This window comes from Dryas octopetala, chromosome 8, assembly GCF_963921425.1.
Source record: "Dryas octopetala chromosome 8, drDryOcto1.1, whole genome shotgun sequence".
NCBI classification, from domain to species: domain Eukaryota; kingdom Viridiplantae; phylum Streptophyta; class Magnoliopsida; order Rosales; family Rosaceae; genus Dryas; species Dryas octopetala.
Window position 1 is genome coordinate 21,029,560 of NC_141373.1, and position 18,657 is coordinate 21,048,216.

The 18,657-nt window shown below is 37.9% G+C and overlaps 2 protein-coding genes and 2 pseudogenes across 4 annotated transcripts; all 4 read right to left on the bottom strand.

The window, feature by feature from the left end:
* Window positions 1-718: 718 nt before the first annotated feature.
* On the bottom strand, window positions 719-3,533 carry LOC147277949 (disease resistance protein RPM1 pseudogene; annotated as a pseudogene).
* Window positions 3,534-4,427: 894 nt separating this feature from the next.
* Window positions 4,428-6,124, bottom strand: LOC147277950 (pentatricopeptide repeat-containing protein At3g04130, mitochondrial pseudogene; annotated as a pseudogene).
* LOC147277951 (succinate dehydrogenase assembly factor 1, mitochondrial-like) lies at window positions 4,428-9,495 on the bottom strand. Of its 3 annotated transcripts, none has more exons than XM_086254198.1 (3): window positions 9,415-9,495; window positions 7,815-8,200; window positions 4,428-6,168 (listed from the first exon to the last, which is right to left on the bottom strand). In XM_086254198.1, exon 2 carries the CDS (start codon window positions 8,110-8,112, stop codon window positions 7,816-7,818), a length of 297 nt encoding a protein of 98 aa, XP_086110324.1. In that variant the 5' UTR covers window positions 8,113-8,200; window positions 9,415-9,495; the 3' UTR covers window positions 4,428-6,168; window position 7,815. The 3 variants fall into 3 exon arrangements, with proteins under 3 accessions (XP_086110324.1, XP_086110325.1, XP_086110326.1); XM_086254199.1 differs by having other exon boundaries at window positions 7,815-8,197; window positions 9,415-9,492; XM_086254200.1 differs by lacking the exon at window positions 4,428-6,168 and adding an exon at window positions 6,184-7,538.
* Window positions 9,496-15,007: 5,512 nt separating this feature from the next.
* On the bottom strand, window positions 15,008-16,022 carry LOC147277952 (uncharacterized). Its single transcript, XM_086255773.1, has 3 exons — window positions 15,753-16,022; window positions 15,182-15,667; window positions 15,008-15,103 (listed from the first exon to the last, which is right to left on the bottom strand). Exons 1-3 carry the CDS (start codon window positions 16,020-16,022, stop codon window positions 15,008-15,010), a joined length of 852 nt encoding a protein of 283 aa, XP_086111899.1.
* Between the last annotated feature and the right edge of the window lie 2,635 nt (window positions 16,023-18,657).

The following is an 18,657-nucleotide window of genomic DNA, read 5'->3' on the forward strand; positions in this document are numbered from 1 at the left end:
AATAGAAGTTCCCTCTATATGTATATATAATCCCGAGGAGCTCATAGAAACTTTTGTTAATTTTGCAGGAAATCTCACACAAAAATTTAATAAAAGATCTGACGTGACAACCTTAAAATTTCGAGCATCTATCACAAATGAACATGAGGACCAGCTTGCAATTGCCATTGCATGTGTAATGAGTTTGGCCTTTTTGTTCTTTTATTTTTTTTTCAATTAAAGTATATTGACTTTTTGACTTTTTCTGAACATGTATACTGCAATAGTGCGATACATTGCAATTGCAATATTGTGCAGTAGGATAACGAATTGTTTGAAATTCTATAGCAAGCGGCCACGACACCAACATGCACATCTGCCATTTAAAAGTTTTTGATGCCCATCTTTCTCCAATTTCATCATTGCGTGCATTATTTCTCCCAACTAAAAATGCATATTCATGTCAACCAAACTGTGAGAATCTTCACATAAATTATTACAACTACTAAAATGACACATTGAATCCAATATTAATACATGCAAATACACACAAACAATATAAGCTGCATTGGAACAAACTCCAAATCCAATGTTTTTAGATTGGCAAGATATTCAACAACCAGTGGCAATGTCTTTAATTCCATGCATCTACCAGTGGATAAGCGCATGAGATTCGACATCACTCCTTTTTCTATATTTACCCGTAAGGGCATATTATTCAACGCCAAACCCGTAAGCTTTACAAAGCCTCTATTCCCAGACAGGGCAATGCTTCAACGTGAGGTAGTAAATCTTGTTCAAGTCTAGACCAATGTAGATACAAAAATGTGAGGCTCTGGAGTGAACAAAACCAACGTGGTACCCCTTCTAGCTTGCCAACCAAAACAAGCTTTCCAAGGCGGAGAGGTGGTGCAGATAGTGCGTCCACTTGAAGAAATTCCTCTTCATCACTTACCATCAATAACATGGATTGAAGGATGCTCATCTTTTGAATTGAGCCACATAGGTCCCTCTCGTCTCTCCCTTTTATATTCGTAATGCCAATGGAAATAAGTTGGATCATATTGCCCACAAGTCTAATCAAGTTTCCTTCTGATTCAACACATGCTAAAACTTGTAATTTCCTCGATGCACAAATATCTGATGGCGCTCTTTTCCCATTCAGATATTTAAAGTTTTCATAATGACCTGTGTAATTGTACATAATTAGATGGCGCAAGTTTAACAACTTGGCAGTTCCTGTTGGGAGTTTCTCTATGCTAATGTCCCTGATGTCCAAGGTTTGAAGGTTATGGAGCCGTCCTATTAATTTTGGAAGCTCCTTAATTGGAGTGCCCCTCAAATTTAAATATGTTAAAAGTTAAATAAGTACACCAAGTCATCGTGCAGTTTATCAATAAAGTGCTGCTATTTGCACACCTTTTTTTTTTTTTTTCTTTTTGCATACCCCTATTAAAAAAAAAAAATAAACAAAAAAAAAGACCATATAGCCCCTCCCTCTTTCCCTCTTTTTTTCTCTCGTTCAGACCCCTTCCCCTGTTTTTTTTCCTTCCAAGACACTCACCCGATCACCACCTTCCTCGCACCACTACCGCGCGCAGCACCACCCAAGCCACAACTAACCACCATCTTCCTCTCTCTCCGCATGCACCACCACCACAGCACCCAAAACAGCCACCACAACCAGCCCGGCAGCCCCTCCTCCCTTTCTCCTCTCTCTATTTCTCTGTCTTCTTCCCTCTTTGCTGCACCACCATCTCTTCTCTCTCTCTCTCTCTCTCTTCCCTCCCTTTCTCTGTCGCTGTAGTTGGTTTGGTAGACAGCCACCGAACGAAACTAACGGCTTCGGCAGATGACTGTCGAACCCACCGGTTTCGAAGGATGGCTGCCGAACGAACCCGCCGATTTCGGCGGATGACTGCTGAACGGCCTGTGAAGCTCATCCTCTTGGCTGGCACTGCGGCGTGGTCGTGCGAGCTGGGCAGAGCTGTCGGGCGCGAGCTCATTTGCATCGGCGGCGTGGTCGGGCGTTGGGGCTTCTTGGTTGTGCGAGCTTGGCATGGTGGTGGGCGCGGGGAGGGTGGTGCAGCAGGGAGGAGAGAGAGATGAGGAGAGAGAATGAGAGGAGAATGGTGCGCATGCAGGGAGGGTGGTGCTGCGAGGAGGGTGGTGCAGCAGGGAGGGTGGTGCTGCGCGCGGTGGTGGTGCTGCGAGAAAAGTGGTGCTGCGCGGGTGTGTGTTGACAGAGAAAGAGAGAGAGGGAAGGAGAGAGAGTGAGAAAGAGAAAGATGGGGTAAGTGGGTGTGTAATGAAATGAGGGTATTTTGGTAATGGGTTAGGTGTGTGTTGAGAGGTTTTGAATTTGAGATGAGTGTGTGGGGTGTGTAGGAGAAAAAAGAGAAAAAAGTGTGCAAAAAGAAAAAAGAAAAAAAAAAAAAAAAGGTGTGCAAATAGCAGTACTCTATCAATAATGGGCATTTTCTCCAAATCTAGAACCCTCAAAAGTTTGAATCCATAAGGCAATGTACTCCTTTTGGCAAAGACAAGAAAAGAGCGAAGCTGTGACATACCTATGCTTGATTTAATTTCTCCTTCAATTTGGATTGACAAATGGCGGGCTCCAATTTCATCATCTTTACCATCATATACAGCAGCAAATTTTTCTTTTTCTGATGTTGAATGAACAAGCTCCTGCATAAGGTCATACATCTTGCATGCTTTTGGCCTTCCAGTTTCATTCCTCCATACAACTTGCAACATGCTACGAAAAATTAATGAGTTCCATAAGATAGCTCTCTGCAACATCTTCTGGTGTGACCCCTTTGACATGTTCCACAAATCCTTCAACCATCCAAAACCTAATGAGCCTTTTTCGTCGAATCAAATAATCTTCTGGGAAAAGAGAACAACATAGGAAACAATGCTTCAAACAGTATGTCATATCATTGAAACTAAGCAATAAGATGCTCTTCATAGATTTTAGCAATGGATGGTTGTTGAGATGCCAATTTAAGCTGTTGTAGACTTTGCTCCACTCTGCAGATGACTTCTTGGAGGATATAAGACCACCTAAAACCACAACTGCGAGAGGTAGGCCTTCACATTTTTCTTACAAGTTCCCAAGCTAATGGTTCAAGCTCTGGTGGACAACATTTGTTAGGGTAAGCTGAGAATGCTTTCTTGCTGAATAGTTCCCAAGCATCATTGTTTTGCAAGGATTTAATTGGATGAACATGGCTTTCAACTCCAAAAGAATAGGATGCTATGTCTTCTTTCCTAGTCATAAGCATGATTTGACTTCCAAGCTCATCAAGTCAAGTCATTGTAACAGTATTCATATTGTAATGCATAGTTACCAGCTACTGGAATAATTCTAATAAATTGCTTCAAGATCGTCAAATTCACATATTTCAAACTCAGAGTTATAGTACTTTTTCATAGTACCATACTGTCAAAACATATATGACAACAACCATATCAAGGATACACACGAACTTTGTATCTCTAACTCTTGCAATAAGAAATAACACAATCTTCTTTCTCATTCGATCCATCTCTAGTCATCAAATGAAAGAAACTAAAACAAGAAACCCACTTTAGATAAATTAGAACAGGAGCACTTGCAACACATAGACAAGCTGTCAGTATAGTTTGCTATGAGTTATCCTCATTTCTAAACTCAACCCCAACAAACAAATTTTGGCTAGTACTTGTGTTCTAGTCAATATAGTTTGCAGAACTAACCAGTTCTTTATTGGCTAGAAAAAAAAAAAAAAAAAAAAAAAAAAAAAAAAAAAAAACCCTGCAAATATTGGACAGAATTGGCTCTAGCCAAAATCAATATACATAGTTATTCCTTCACACAAAACAACCCATTAAAATTGGTTCAAGGTCAAACCATTACTTATTATATATATATATATATATATATATACACATTTGATCAGGTGCGAACGTGCCACCGAGCGCCCGGTAGCTTCGCCGAGCGCTCTACAATGATTTTTTAAAACAAGCGAGCGCTGCTTTCTCCGCCGAGTTTTAAGGGTATATCCCGATGGGTTCACCCCATCCCCTCCTAGGGTATAGAATGGGCTTAGTGGAGGCGTTATGTTAGAGGGTTTAGATATGGGATTTTGGGCCCTCAGTGCTAAATCATAACATAAACGCCGACAAACCAGCGTCGAGCGCTCGGTGCTGCAAAATTTTGCACTACCGAGGGATCGGCGGTGGTCACCGTGCGCTTGGTGTTAGGTGCGAATGTACGAATGTTCGCACCTGAATGGGACTGTATATATATACATATTTATATTATCTATATCATAACACACAAGTGAATACAAAATAAAAAATAAATCTAGTTCTCACTTTAGAAACAGATCCGATTTCAAGCAAGAACTCAATCCTATAATTTATAAGTTGCCACCACTTTTATACGTGCAAGATAGACAAAGTAGACAAATCCATGTATAGATTATGAGCCAACCCAGACATGCCAAAATGTATATTCAAATATATCTTAGAATAAAAAACTTTCGTAGATCCACTAGAGCACTGGTTATGATGCACTGGGACAAGAAAAAAGAGATTTTTCTGTCACCTCAAATGAACTTAAGTACCGTGACATGGTTTCTCACATTGTTATAGTTTCTTCATGAAATCCTCAATGATATCAGCAGCAGCACACATATTCTTCAGTTTGACTTCGTCCCAAAGCAAACGGCATGTCTTATACCTTGGCTTTATCTCTTGACCAATCATCTCCTCAAACAGAAGGTAACCCCACTCGCATTTATTTGCTCAGCATAACCCATGAATTAGAAGTGTATAGGTTGAGAGATCAAGACTGAGATGGCGTCTATTGACCATGTCATCCAATAACTTACTCCAACAATTGTCTGTTTTTCCAGTCTTAAAGCACATTTTAAGCAATGGATAGTATGTCAGAACATCAGGCTTACAATAGTCCTGAATTTTCCATCTGGCTAAGGACATTTAAGGCATTTTGCTCTTGAGCATGATGGAAAAACATGGCAATCATTCTATTGTAAGTTGATGTATTAGGAGGTACCCCATTCTCAGGCATCTCAAATTCTCAACCTCAAAAACCTGAATAGTCTCTCGTACTCGGCCAGCTCTTCCTAGTTTGTGGATCAGTGAATTGTAAAAAGTGTATCAGGATTACATCCAGCCAATTTCATTCTCTCAGATAACTGCAAAGCTTCCTCAAACTTCTCTGACTTTGCTAGATAACACATGACAGTGGTGAAAGTGACAACATTTGGACTGCACCCCTGAGCTTCCATTTCATCAAACAATTCATAGATCTTATCAAAGTTGAATTGGCGGCAATAAAAAAGGATGATTGTCGAGTAGCTGATGACACAAGGGCAACAGCCATGTCCCTTCATCTCTTGGATTATCCAATGTGCCTCATCAACCCGCTTGATCTTGCACCAACCATGAATGAAAATGTTAAAGGTATGAGCATTTGAAAAGATGTGTGATTTCAGCTCTAAGAAGATCTCACGAGCTGCTCGACTTTGTTCTCTTTACATAACGTGTCAAGCAACAAGTTCATTGATTCCGTGTTTTTTTCCAATCCAAAACTTCCCAACTCATCAGATATCCTAATAGCATCCTCCCATTTCCCTGCACCAGCAAACCTTCTCATAACCTTACCTACAGTGTTAAATGTGACCAGATTATCCTGACACATTTTTTCTAACAATTCCATAATCTTATTCATTTTCCACATTTTACCCAAAATGTCAACTATCATATCATACACATCTGGAGTGAGTTTATAGCCAGAGCGTGACTCTACCCATCTAAATACACCCAATGCAGACTTCCAATCATTCTTAAACCGATCGAACAATTGATCAACAAGGTTATGTGTGAGCTGAATGCTATTACATGCTTGGTCATGTGCAAGAGATTGTAGAACTTCATCATCACTGCTTCCAACAGGAACTTTAGCTATGATAATGTCAAGATCAGATAGTCTTGTTGGGTCTTCAAATTGTGACAACCCCAGTGGAGAAGACAAAATTGAAGAAAGAGCAGGCAAACAATTTCCAGAGGAGGTACGGAAAAAGGCACAAGAGTTTGAAGTGTTGCATAGGAAGCGGGCGCTCAAGGACATGGAAAATCATGAAGATGTCCCAAGGCAATTATAAGTTTAAGTTCCTGCATCCCCATAAACAAAGATTTAGATTGTCTATAATCCAATACAATATCAGGAGTGAAAAAAAAAAAAAAAATTATCTAGCATTTTTTAGAGAAATGATGACATTGAAAACTAAATTAATATATGAACCTTATGTGTGTAACTTGGTTGGAAAAAGATTTCACATCAAAATTAATATAAGGCAACTATTTGTACTTTCAATAACAGAACAGAGATAAGAACATGTTTATTCCGTAACTAGACAAGAAGAATAACAATAAAAATGGACAAAGTCTTCCAACTTTAGCATATGTATAAGAGTGCCATATTTAAAAATCAATGATACTAACTAAACTAAAACATGAACCTCCAGACAAAAATAGTAATAATAAAAGATGAATCGTCTTGCAGCTTTACCAAATAACCCAGAAGCTCATTAAATGGGGTTTCCAGTAAAATATAAAGATTAATAACCTTTTCAAATGCATCCCTTATGAAAACTTATAGACAAAGAGGAAGGAGCAAAAATTGAGCTAAAGGGTAGAGAGAGAGAGCGAGAGATGATTTCCTGCAGCACCAACACAATTTCGGAAGATATGGATGGCTAGTTTTGGGAGTTGGGACCAGTGTTCAAAATATTGGTTGGCATTCCAAAATGTTGATCGAAATATCAATTTCTGGACTAGGCGATATCGGTAGGGGGGTGAAGCAAAATCTTCACCCATATCCCCGATATTTCACCGATATTGCTGATATTTTCTACAAATTTCGGATATCCCCGACATTCTACCGATATACAGAGAGAGAAAAAAAAAAAAAAAAAAAAAAAAAGGGAGAATGAGAATTAAGCCAAATAAACCCTAATTTTCCATACCCATCTACTAATTCAGAAACCTAATCAATGAATTAATATAAAATTATCAAAACCCAATAATTCTCTCTCTCTCTCTCTCTCTCTCTCTCTCTCTCTCTCTCTCTCTCTCTCTCTCTCTCTCTCTCTCTCTCTCTCTCTCTCTCGCACGTCTGGTCTCTGTGCGAAATAGCAGAGAGACCTACCAAATGCACCAGCAAACATAAAAGAAATGTAACAAACTCCAAATAAAAACCAAATTAATTAAGGTGCTACACTACCACTTTACGTATTGAATATTGAACCTAGCTTCTTGAGGAATGCAGCAAGGCAAAATCAACCCAAATTAAATACGGCTGTGTCAATATCCAAACTTTTCAAGTTTGTGATTACATGCAAATCTCAATTAGGTTTATAGAAATATAGTATCCCATCTGTCTGCCACAAGCATACTTGTTTCCCATTCTTATCAAGTAACCCACAATCTTCAAGCTTTCATCTCAACTTGTATCAAATCACTCTTCAGTCCTTATTTATTGTCTAACAACAATAAGAAACACAAAGAACATGAGTTGAACTAGAAAACTCAGTGTAAGCTATTAATATTATCTGGATTCTAGAAGATAATTAATACTTATTGCCTTAGAGGACAAGGACCATCAATAATTGCACAATTTAGAATAGCATACATTGAGAATGTACAGAAAAATTCGGAAAGTTCGGCCAAATATTTATTTTCCTCCACTGCTCTTGTTGAAAGTATGAATCAAATAAAACTTAGCTCAACAAGTAAATAAGAATAAATGAAATTCTTACTTCAATGTGTAGGATGTTTTGTTTGAGAGAAACTGACATTCAGGGCTGATAATCCAACAGTATCAGGGCTTTTGAGCTGATCAAGCTGTTTCTTACCACGACGAAGTAAGTACTCAATGTAAAGGAAATTTTTGCGGTCTACTTCCTTGGCATTGCGGCGGAACTCATTTGAAACAAGTGACTCAATTTGGTGTCGATCTTCAGAAGATTTTGAACGAGCTGCCCGCAAGAACCCTCTGTATAGACTAAGTACCTGTCTCTGCATCCCAGAAAGCCTTGGCCCACTAGAGGCTCCCATTTCATCTTCTTCTTATATTTGGCACCAGAATTGTTTTAGGAAAAGAACTTCAAAAAATTACAGAAATCTTTTACTTTTGTTGTTTCTGCTGCAAAGGAACAACAAATTAGTATGTTTCTTAAGCTATAAATAGAACAAGAATCACCACCAAATAGAAGAGGGTTCCTATCACAAAATGCATCAACTAATATCAAAAGCTGATTGACCGGATACAAACAATATCAGCATTAGGCAATCAAAAAATTAAACCAATCTAGAAGTGTTGGATTATACTAACAAAGCCAGGTTTTGCAGAACCCGTTTACAAAGTATACAGCAAGAAATTCAATTAATGACTTCAATACAAATTATAAAAGCATAATAAATTGATCAGAGACATATCATGGTTCATATTCATATTGGCATGCTAAGGTAATCCAAAAATAAAATCAACGGTATATAAACAAAATCCAAGACCCTTCATACTGTGTATAGATGCCCTTAAGTATTCAAAGCTAAGGCATTTCCAGACAATTAGCTGAAAATAGAATTCAATTGATCAATTACCATGATGCTTTTGAATCATGCACTCCATAGATGGCATTCCACATATATATAGTGGACATCACAAAAAAATGTAGCTTTTAGCGATTCCAAGTCCAAATAAGTTCTGGAATTTATAAACCAAATTCATATGCACATACAAAATGAGGAAAGAAAAAAATTTATAAAGAAATATACCACACAAAATTGACTAAAAAAATTGTGATTAAACTCGAGCAACCAAACAAATAACATATAAAAATTACTTGACTTCCCCTAACATTTCAATGAGACCCCTGATTAAATTTTAAAAAAAGTGATTTGTAAGGCAACAAAACAGTGATGAAAATATCTAGGGCCCAATGGAAACTGGAAATAACATACGAAATGTTGGGAACAAAGTCTCCCAAATCATTAATATAACAGTATTTCAGTTATACCCAGAAGCTAACATGCTCAATTTTGCTATTAATTTGATACCCTTTTGCAAAAATTGTAGTAAATACAGACTACAATTACAAGCAAAAGAAAGCCTTGGCTAAGTTCTTTCCAATGTAAAATTAACTATATAGCAAAACATATGGAAAACTAATTCTGCTTTTAGTTGCTGGGTAGGTATTGGAAAGCAATGGGATTTACAGTCTTTCACTTTACAGTCAAGAATGGGATGACATAAATTTATAATGAGTATGCAGAAGTTTCCACAGAAAGAAAAAGACGATGCAGGAATAATTCAAATAATTTAGAAATAATATTAAGAAATCAAACGGAAAAACATACCTTTAGAACAGCCAAAGCCATACAGAGAGAGAGAGAGAGAGAGAGAGAGAGCCCAAGTCCCAACTTATTGGGTTTGCCTGGCCATCGAATCAGTGAAGAAGATCGCCAAACAATTCATGGCCAAGACCTGCATCCTCTAGCAATTTTTTTCCTACCGGAATCCGACAATACTAGCTTTTGATCTCAGCCCTTTAATAATATTTGTGGTTTAGATCTTGCCACGTCTACAAACTTTTTTTTTTCCCACAAATAATATAAAAAAGGATTAATTATAAATTAAGTTAATTAACCCATCGAACTATAGGAGTATTTTCAAGATGCTCCCTAATTTACAAAATTTTTCAAATACATCCACCAATTCTCAAAAATCATGCAACGGTAGTGCCAATATGACTTTGAATCATGTGGAGATAAAATAATAAAATGTTTTATAATATTAAAAATTAAAACTAAAATATAAAAAAATTAAAAAAATAAAACATCAAAAGCATAAAATGAAAAATCCACAAGTTGAGGTTCAGGTTGAGGATTATAATGAGGATAATCCCAACGTGCTTGCTGAGCCTTTCCCTGGAGGTCCCATTGACACGTTCCTGTTGAGGAATTATGGAACTCACATAGCTGCTGCCATTTGGAATAACGAGGTATGATCTTTAACAGTTGGTATTATATGCTTGTGTAACTTGCAGTAAGAATGAGTGAATTTTTTTGGTTATGTTTGAATTAAGAACGTGATCCTTTAAGGTGCATGTCCAAAACCACTAAGCTTCGTAAGTGTAAGTTGTGGGCCAGAACAGATAATGACCGGTTGAAAGGATATGTCATTAATTCTGGGTTGACATCACTGGTTCAGTGTTCTTACCGTACCGTTGATAAAGTGTTGGTGTTCGCTTTTGTTGAGAGGTGGCATCCGGAGACCAATACATTCCACCTGCCTTTTGGTGAGATGACCATCACACTAGATGACGTAGCCAACATTTTAGGCATTCCGGTTGGTGGTGCACCAGTGGCTACACTTGTTGAGGATAACATTGATTCTGAATATCTACTAACTGCATTTTTAGGAGTTAGTGGGGATTAGGCATCAGAGCAGTTGATGGACTTTGGTGGTGAATACGTACGATTAGAGTGGTTACGTACGTGCTTTAGTAATGTCACTGATAGCGACTCTGAGCATGAAATCCAATGTGCAGCTCGAGCGTATCTGTTGTATTTATTGGGTTGTACCCTTTTTGTAGCTAAGACTAGCATAAGGGTACAAGTCCAATATCTCAGACTGCTTACTAATCTTGACACTGTTAGCCATTATGCATGGGGCGCTGGATGCTTAGCTTGGTTGTTTAGGCAGTTTGGATTTGCCTCTTAAGCTGGTGTCAAGTAAATCGGCGGATATATGACACTGTTAGAGGTTTGGGAGTACGTGCACATGCACACCATTTTTGGTCCATCATACGATATGAATTATTCCGAGAATTCATCTCGTGCACTCCGCTGGACTCTAAGGCGGGATAATGGGAGTGATCTTGAAGCGGTTCAAAGAATACGGCAACGACTTGATGTTCTATCGGCTGATGAGTTATATTTGTAATTTAGAATTCTTTTTATAAATTTAGGATTATATTATTATGTTATTGTTTTTTTTTTTTCATGTTATTTGGGAACCATACAAATCCCAAAGACAAGCACACCCATTGCCAGCTATAGCATTCTTCACAGAGATGATAAGGTGTTTTGATGTTGTTGAGCTTTATTGTCCCGAGAGAGTACTTAGACAATTTGGGAGGTTACAGACGATCCCTCCTGCACCACGTACGGTTTTTCATGGGGTTCAAGGTTTAAATGCGCACTCGTACAGACCCATGTATAATTATTTAGCTGGTATGTGGGAGGCATGTGGGAATCACATGTTGTCTGAGGAGGCGCGCAGTATACCGGTGAGGCGGTCATCAGATATTGTGAGAGAGTACATCGATTGGTTCACCGCTATATCACATCCAATCGTCCACAACCCTACTCGTAGAGGTGCATTTGACCCACATGCCACATCGGATATTGCATACTATCGGGTACGTAAATTTACAAAACAAATTTTCTTATTGTCTGACTGCATTTGCTAATGTTCGCATATTTTGGCTTTTAAGAGCGCGAGGCTCGTATTGTACGGATTACCTAGCCGATTATTGACATGGGCGAAGAAATTGCTATCACACGTCCTACTCACCTCTATCAGTCGGTTCAGAATTTATAACATATTTTATAGGGGACGCACTTGCAGGACACTATGACGTACTAGGGGTGGGCATTTAAACCGCGAACCGGACACACCGAACCAAACCGGGGGTTAAAAAACCGTAAAAACCGTGTTGACCAAAACCGGTCAAAGATTGGACCGAATTGGACCGGACCGGTCCTATACGGTTCCGGTTCCGGTTTTGCTTTCCTTGAAGCCGGGCGGGACCGGACCGGACCGTATGTGTATAAACATATATATATTTATACCATTTTATATTTTTATACACACATTTATATATATTTTAGATAATAAAATTAATATTAACCTAGTTATATTTTAGACCCTAAAATATATTTTATATATATCCCTATATGGCCTATATAGTATATTATATATATATAGTACTATATAGTATATAGTTTATAATACTATAGTATATCCTAGCTTATAATTTTTTTATATATATTATTGTTTACTATAAGACTATACCCTATACCCTAAATGGCCTATGGCCCCTATACTCTAAACCCCAATTGAAACCCTCAAACCCCAATTAGATTAGTTAATTACAAATTACCAATTTAAACCCCAATTGAAACCCTCAAACCCCAATTAGATTAGTCAATTACAAATTACCAATTTAAACCCCAATTGAAACCCTCAAATCCCAATTAGATTAGTCAATTACAAATTACCAATTTAAACCCCATTTGAAACACTAATTATATATTTGATAGTATTATATAGTATATAATTTATAATACTATAGTATATCCTAACTTATAATTTTTTTATGTATATGTTTACTACAAGACTATACCCTAAATACCCTATACTCTAAACCCCAATTGAAACCCCAATTGAAACCCTCAAACCCCAATTAGATTAGTCAATTACAAATTACCAATTTAAACCCTAATTGAAAATTTGAAACACTAATTATATATTTGATAGTACCCATATAATATATAGTTTATAATATTATAGTATATCCTAACTTATAATTTTTGTATGTATATGTTTATAAGTTTATTATAAGACTATATCATATACCCTAAATACCCTATACTCTAAACCCCAATTAAAACACTAAAATTAAATGAAACCCCAAAATCAAATGAAACCCCAATTGAAAATTTGAAACCCTCAAAAAGTCAAACCCTAATTACTAATTAGATTAGTCAATTACCAATTTACCCATTTGGCCATTTTTGGCAATTACCCTACCCAATTACAGATTATCCCGATCCCCAACCCAAAAGCCCCAATTGATTTCTGTCTCACACTTTCACGCATCCAATCTCACTCACCCAACCAAGTCTCTGCCTCTCTGACTCTCTCACGCAGCCAGCCAGCCAAGTCTCTGCTCTGTCTCTCACTCTCAGCTCTCACACTCATCTCAGGTAACCATCTCTCATCTCGCATCTCTCATGATCTCATCTAGTCATCTCTGTCTCTCATCTCTCACTCTCACTCGCGAATCGCAGTCAGCTGACTCAACCACTCAAGTCTCTGATCTCGTCGGCGTCGGCGTCGTCGCAGCGAATCAAAAGCCGTTTCGGTACATCTCGTCGGCGTCGTCTCAGGTAACCATCTCTCTCACACTCTCATCTCTCATCTCGCGTCTCTCTCTGTCAGTTTATCATCTCTGTCTCTCATCTCTCACTCTCTCATCTTGTCATCTCTTTGCAATTTGGGGTTTGATTTCGGGTTTGTGTTTCTATTAAGGTTATTCTGTAATTTTTGTGCAATTTTTTTGTTCTTCCTTGCAATTTCGATTTTAAATTAGGGTTTATAGTTAATGACTTAATGTGGGGTTTGATTTCAGGTTATGGTTTACATTAGGGTTATTCTATAATTTTTGTGCAAATTTGTGGTTCTTCCTTGCAATTTTGATTTTAAATTAGGGTTTATAGTTAATTTGGGGTTTGATTTCGAGTTAGGGTTTACATTAGGGTTATTCTGTAATTTATGTGCAATTTTGTGGTTCTTCCTTGCAAGGGTCTTGTGGTGTATTTGATGGCTGCTGGCAGGGGTTTTATGGTGTATTTGATGGCTGCTGGCAAGGTTTATTTGAAGACAATGAGTGATTTATGGTGTTTGCTGGCTGGGGGATATGAAATTTTGTAATTATTGATTAATGGGTTGTTTTGATCCATATTGTGAATCCTCTTTACATATCTGTATACTGTATAAGCAAATTTGTGTTTTATTGTGTTGTGCTGTGTTTTATTGTGTCAAATTACAGGGTATGTTTGATTGTAGACCATAATATGTCTGGCAGGCCCTTAGCTGCTATTCATGGTCTAGTTTCTGGTTACCAATTTGATTTGCTAGCTTGTGGCTTTGTTTTCTCTTGGATTTTAATTTTCTGTCGTTTCTTGAACTGTGGTGCAGTGAAAAGCTTATGAGTGCATGTTAATTTGTTATGAAATGAGAAGTGAGAACATGACAGGATGGTATAGTAGTATGGTTGATTATTTTTTGGCCCAAATTTTTAATTGGGCTCAGACTAAAAAGCCCAAAACAGTAAGGCCCAAAACAGAAACAGTGCACTGGACCGGACCGGAACTGTTACAGTTTGGTTTGGTCCAGTTCTGCTGCAACAATTCTCCCACACCGGCACCGCACCGCACCGTATTGCCCTCTACAGTGCAGTGCCGGTGTAGGGGGAGAACTGGGCCGGACCGCACCGTGCCCACCCCTATGACGTACCAACGCGATTCAAGACAGCGTCCCCGCCAATGATTATGCATTGATAGTTTTGTAGTTTGTGTAACTAGACTAAGGTTTTATTTATGTGAAATACTATGGTTAATTTATATAATTGAACTACCTTAGTATTTATGTGAAATACTTAGGTTCATGCAAAAAAAAAATTCCAAATCTTGTCATACAGTTCGTTCGGCAGTCAGCTACCGAACCATTTCATTTCGTTCGACAGTCAGCTGCCGAACCATTGCAACTTGTTCAACAGTCAACTACCGAACCATTTCAATTTGTTCGACAGTCAATTGCCGAACCAAACCGTTTAAAAATGAAATTTTCAATTCGTTCGGTAGACTACTGCCGAACCAATTCATTTTGTTCGGCAGCTGGCTGTCGAATGAAATGAATTCGTTCGGCAGACCAGTGCCGAACGAGCTGCGAAATAAAAAAAAATGAATATACCTGACATGATAAATCCACATACTTATATATATTTAAATAATACAATAATCTCATCATAAGTAAATATAAATACAAAAAAACAAATAATGCATCAAGTCCATAACATAATTAATCACTATCAAGAGATACATGTTCTTGTGTGGATGGATCACTATGGCATACAAGTTCTTTGAATTGTTCAAGGCGATGTTAGTATCTAGTATACCACATTTTTGCGCTTTCGGTGGCATACAAGGTCCACACAGTTGGAATAGGTGGCATGAGGTGATCCGGTACCAAGTGTACCTATTAAATAGCATTACACATAAGTCTTAAAGATAATTTAAATATTCAATAAAATAAACCATATAGTTCAATGTGTACCTGTACAAAATGATCGTCATTGACAAAACCGATATCAATTTCACGAATCTCGGATCTCTCTAATGTATCTGGGTGTACGCTAAATGGTAGGCATGTTAGGCATAACGATCTAAATACATGGGTCACCACTACACCATAGCATGTAGCGATAACATATCTCATCTCCGGCATGTCCATCCAATAATCCTTTGGTGCAAGAAGAGGTTCTTCAAAATACTCAATCGAATGTTTTAGCTCAGCAACTCGAGATCCACCAAATATGGACTCATATAGGATGAATAATGACTGTAACGAGTGGAATAAATCTATGCGCACTTTCCGCCACGCATCTTCACCCAACCCCAAAGCCAAAGCTACGACTCTATAGCCATAATGACCGTCGGATTTCACATCAGTGGCACTGGTAATGAATGGCATAATGCGAGCTTTGAATTGCTGTGTATACCGGTGGGTCGGAACAGATGTTGTGAGTGATGTCTTATATGTCTGTAGAAAAATATAAATAAATTCGATTATGCAATGAGTATTAGTAAAATAAAGTCAGATCATCCGGTTTGAATGAATTATATACCTTCAATTTGGATACTCGTGCCTTTAGCATCTTCTTTGGCGAATTGGTGCCAACTGTACATATTGTAGGTGATGGTGAGTGGCTATCTTGACCCGAAAGTGCATACTCAAAGGCAGATGGCAAACGGCGGGTAGAATTTTCGGCTTTACTAAGGCACCCTTTAGTCTTAACCTTCGCACGCGGTTGTTTTAGCCCCGTTATCTTTGGATTCATAAGCTCTTCTATTTTCAAACTTATCATCCTCTTAGTGTCCTCATTCTGTCCTTCCATTCATATTGCTAGTCTATCAAGTGTTGACTGAACCGGTGGATTTGACACTATGACTTGTGGTTCGTGAAGCACATCCAACTTTCTCCAACAGGGATGCACTGAATCAAGTGAAATATGCATCTTACGTCGTCTATACGACAAGATCTCATGTGCACATGGCAAACAATATGTTTGGCGGATGGTGCAATCACATGGTAATGTTCCGGTCGAATTCGAATCGGCCCTACAAAAAGAAAAGAATTATACTAGTCAGTGAGCATCACATTAATGAAGTGTTCAAGGTAGTAATGCCAATTAATTAGTATCCAAATTACCGGCCAATCTCGCAATCAATTATAGTCAATGCCGTCATAGATACATAACCAATTAAATCCTTCAAGTCCGGCTGTCTCATTTTGACTTGGACAAACGTTCGACTCTTCTCAAATGATGCCTTGATGTGTGTATGCTGCAATACTAATAATGAGTGAATATGTGCTCAAGAGGTATCAAAAGAAAGTTGGCTAGAGCCAAGTTCCCTTTTTAGCTTTGCGTGTGCACTTTTCGCCCTATTAATAGAGTCAAGTTAGTTTATATGCAACACAATATAATAATTAACCAGTAATGCCAAATATGAGAAAGTGTTTACCTATTGGAAATTGTATTACCAAAATGCATACATGTGTCTATCCATACAGCCACAAAATTCTCCTTGAAAGGTATCAACCAAATGTCCTTCAAATAGTCAATAACTTCAGGAACCCAACCAAACTTAGATTCAATTTGCTATAAATCTCTTAAACTTACCAAGGAATACCACGAACTATAAAACTTATCCCAATCATCCTTGGTTCCAAACTTTTTTTTGCAATTTGCCATCACCTTTTTGCTAATGTGTCATCTACACAATAAATGTCTAGCACTAGGAAAAACAACAAAGATTGCATTCATGAGTGCTAGATCTCGGTCTGTGACAATCATCGTTGAGTAAAGACCTCAATCTAGTCAAAGCCCAAATGTAATTATCTTCATTCTCATAACTAATGTAAGCAAATGCAACTGAGAAAGTCATGTTTGTGGAGGTGACCCCAACAATCTCAAAGAGTGGCAAACGATATCTATTCGTCTTATACGTGCAATCCATGATCAATACATGTGGAAATGCACGTAAGAGATCAACACACCCAGGGTGGCTCCAAAACAAATCAGTCACAATATCATCACCATCAGAACATCTATGCCACTCAAAGTATTTGTGTTCAGATAACTTACTTAGCAAACACTGCATTTCGATTTTTCCAGCCTTCTCTTTCACCCTGTTGCGGTGTCTGACATTGTATATTGTTTTGATTGTTGTTGTATTCGAATAATCTTTTTCCTTTAAGATGGTCAAAATATGCTTCAGTTTCACTAAACTCTTAGACATATCCACCAATAAAGAACTCTCTGTTTCAGATAATCTCCCCACAAATGAATGGGCTTCACCAGTAACTAAAACTCTATGGTTATGCACTCCACATACCACACTTAGCTTCCATTCATCTTCATTACCAGTTTGCACACCCTTTAATGACAAGAGGCATCCACATCTTTTTGTAATAGAGTTTCTACCATCCTTAGAACGTTTTACTATACAACTATTGGCATCATACTTGGATGGCCTATGGCGACCACTTCGTTCGCAACCAAGGAACACTCTAGCTTTCTTCTTCCCCACCCATGCTGCATTAGACCTCATAATGACAATGACTATGTTGTTCGTCCTTCCTTGTGCACGTGCCCAGTTAACCAATGCATCCCTCGAATGAAATATCTACACATATAATTTACATTATTCACATTTCAACTACATTTACAACATATATTTCCCAAATAACAAATTGATACCTCGTTTGTTGTGAATTCCTTACTATAGTCACGTGAGTATTCAGTCAAAACATTGGCCTCGACCTCGACCTCGACCTCGGCCCCAATGTAGTCCTCAACCTTGCTGTTTCGAGTAGAAGCACCACCATATTGTTCATTGTCCTACACATAAAATATGGAAATAATGTTAAAATAGTGTGTTCGGTAGAAGGTTACCGAACAAAATGAATCTGTTCGGTAGTAATCTGCCGAACCAATAACCTTCGTTCGACAGTTGACTACCGAACAAGATCGATTTTGCATAAACAAAAAACTTCATTCGACAGATGTCTTCCGAACATATGTAAAACTTTCGGTAAATTATTGTCGAAATTTGTAAGTTTATTCGGCGAACAGTCACCGAATGCATTTTTTTAAATTTTTTTGTAATTTTCATTCGGCAGGTAACCACCGAATATATTAGTTTTGTTCGGTACTCATCTGTTGAACAATTGAGAAAAGTTTGGTACTGGTTTGCCGAACGAACTGCGAACAGAAAATGAAAAACACAAAAAAAAAAAAAAAAACACAAAAAATTACTATCATAAAAGGCGAATAAGGGACGAGTGAAGGCTCCATTCATGAAAAATAATATGTATTTCTATAATATTATTCCCTATATGTGACCAAGAGAGAAAACTTAGGGTTTAATAGAGGAAAGATGAAGAGATGTGGTTATGAGAGGAGAGGGTGTGCAATGAGAGTTTTAGGATTATTGTGGCTGAGGTTTAAGAGTGTTGGGTGGGGTGTG

What these genes read in the sequence shown, in the direction of transcription:
- LOC147277951 (XM_086254198.1), bottom strand. Translation starts at nt 8,112, where the DNA reads ATGGGAGCCTCTAGTGGGCCAAGGCTTTCTGGGATGCAGAGACAGGTA.
- LOC147277952 (XM_086255773.1), bottom strand. Translation starts at nt 16,022, where the DNA reads ATGGAAGGACAGAATGAGGACACTAAGAGGATGATAAGTTTGAAAATA. An exon ending in CACGAGTATCCAAATTGAAG is followed by an intron (nt 15,668 to 15,752) that starts GTATATAATTCA and finishes ATTTTTCTACAG; the next exon opens with ACATATAAGACATCACTCAC. An exon ending in ATGACGATCATTTTGTACAG is followed by an intron (nt 15,104 to 15,181) that starts GTACACATTGAA and finishes GCTATTTAATAG; the next exon opens with GTACACTTGGTACCGGATCA.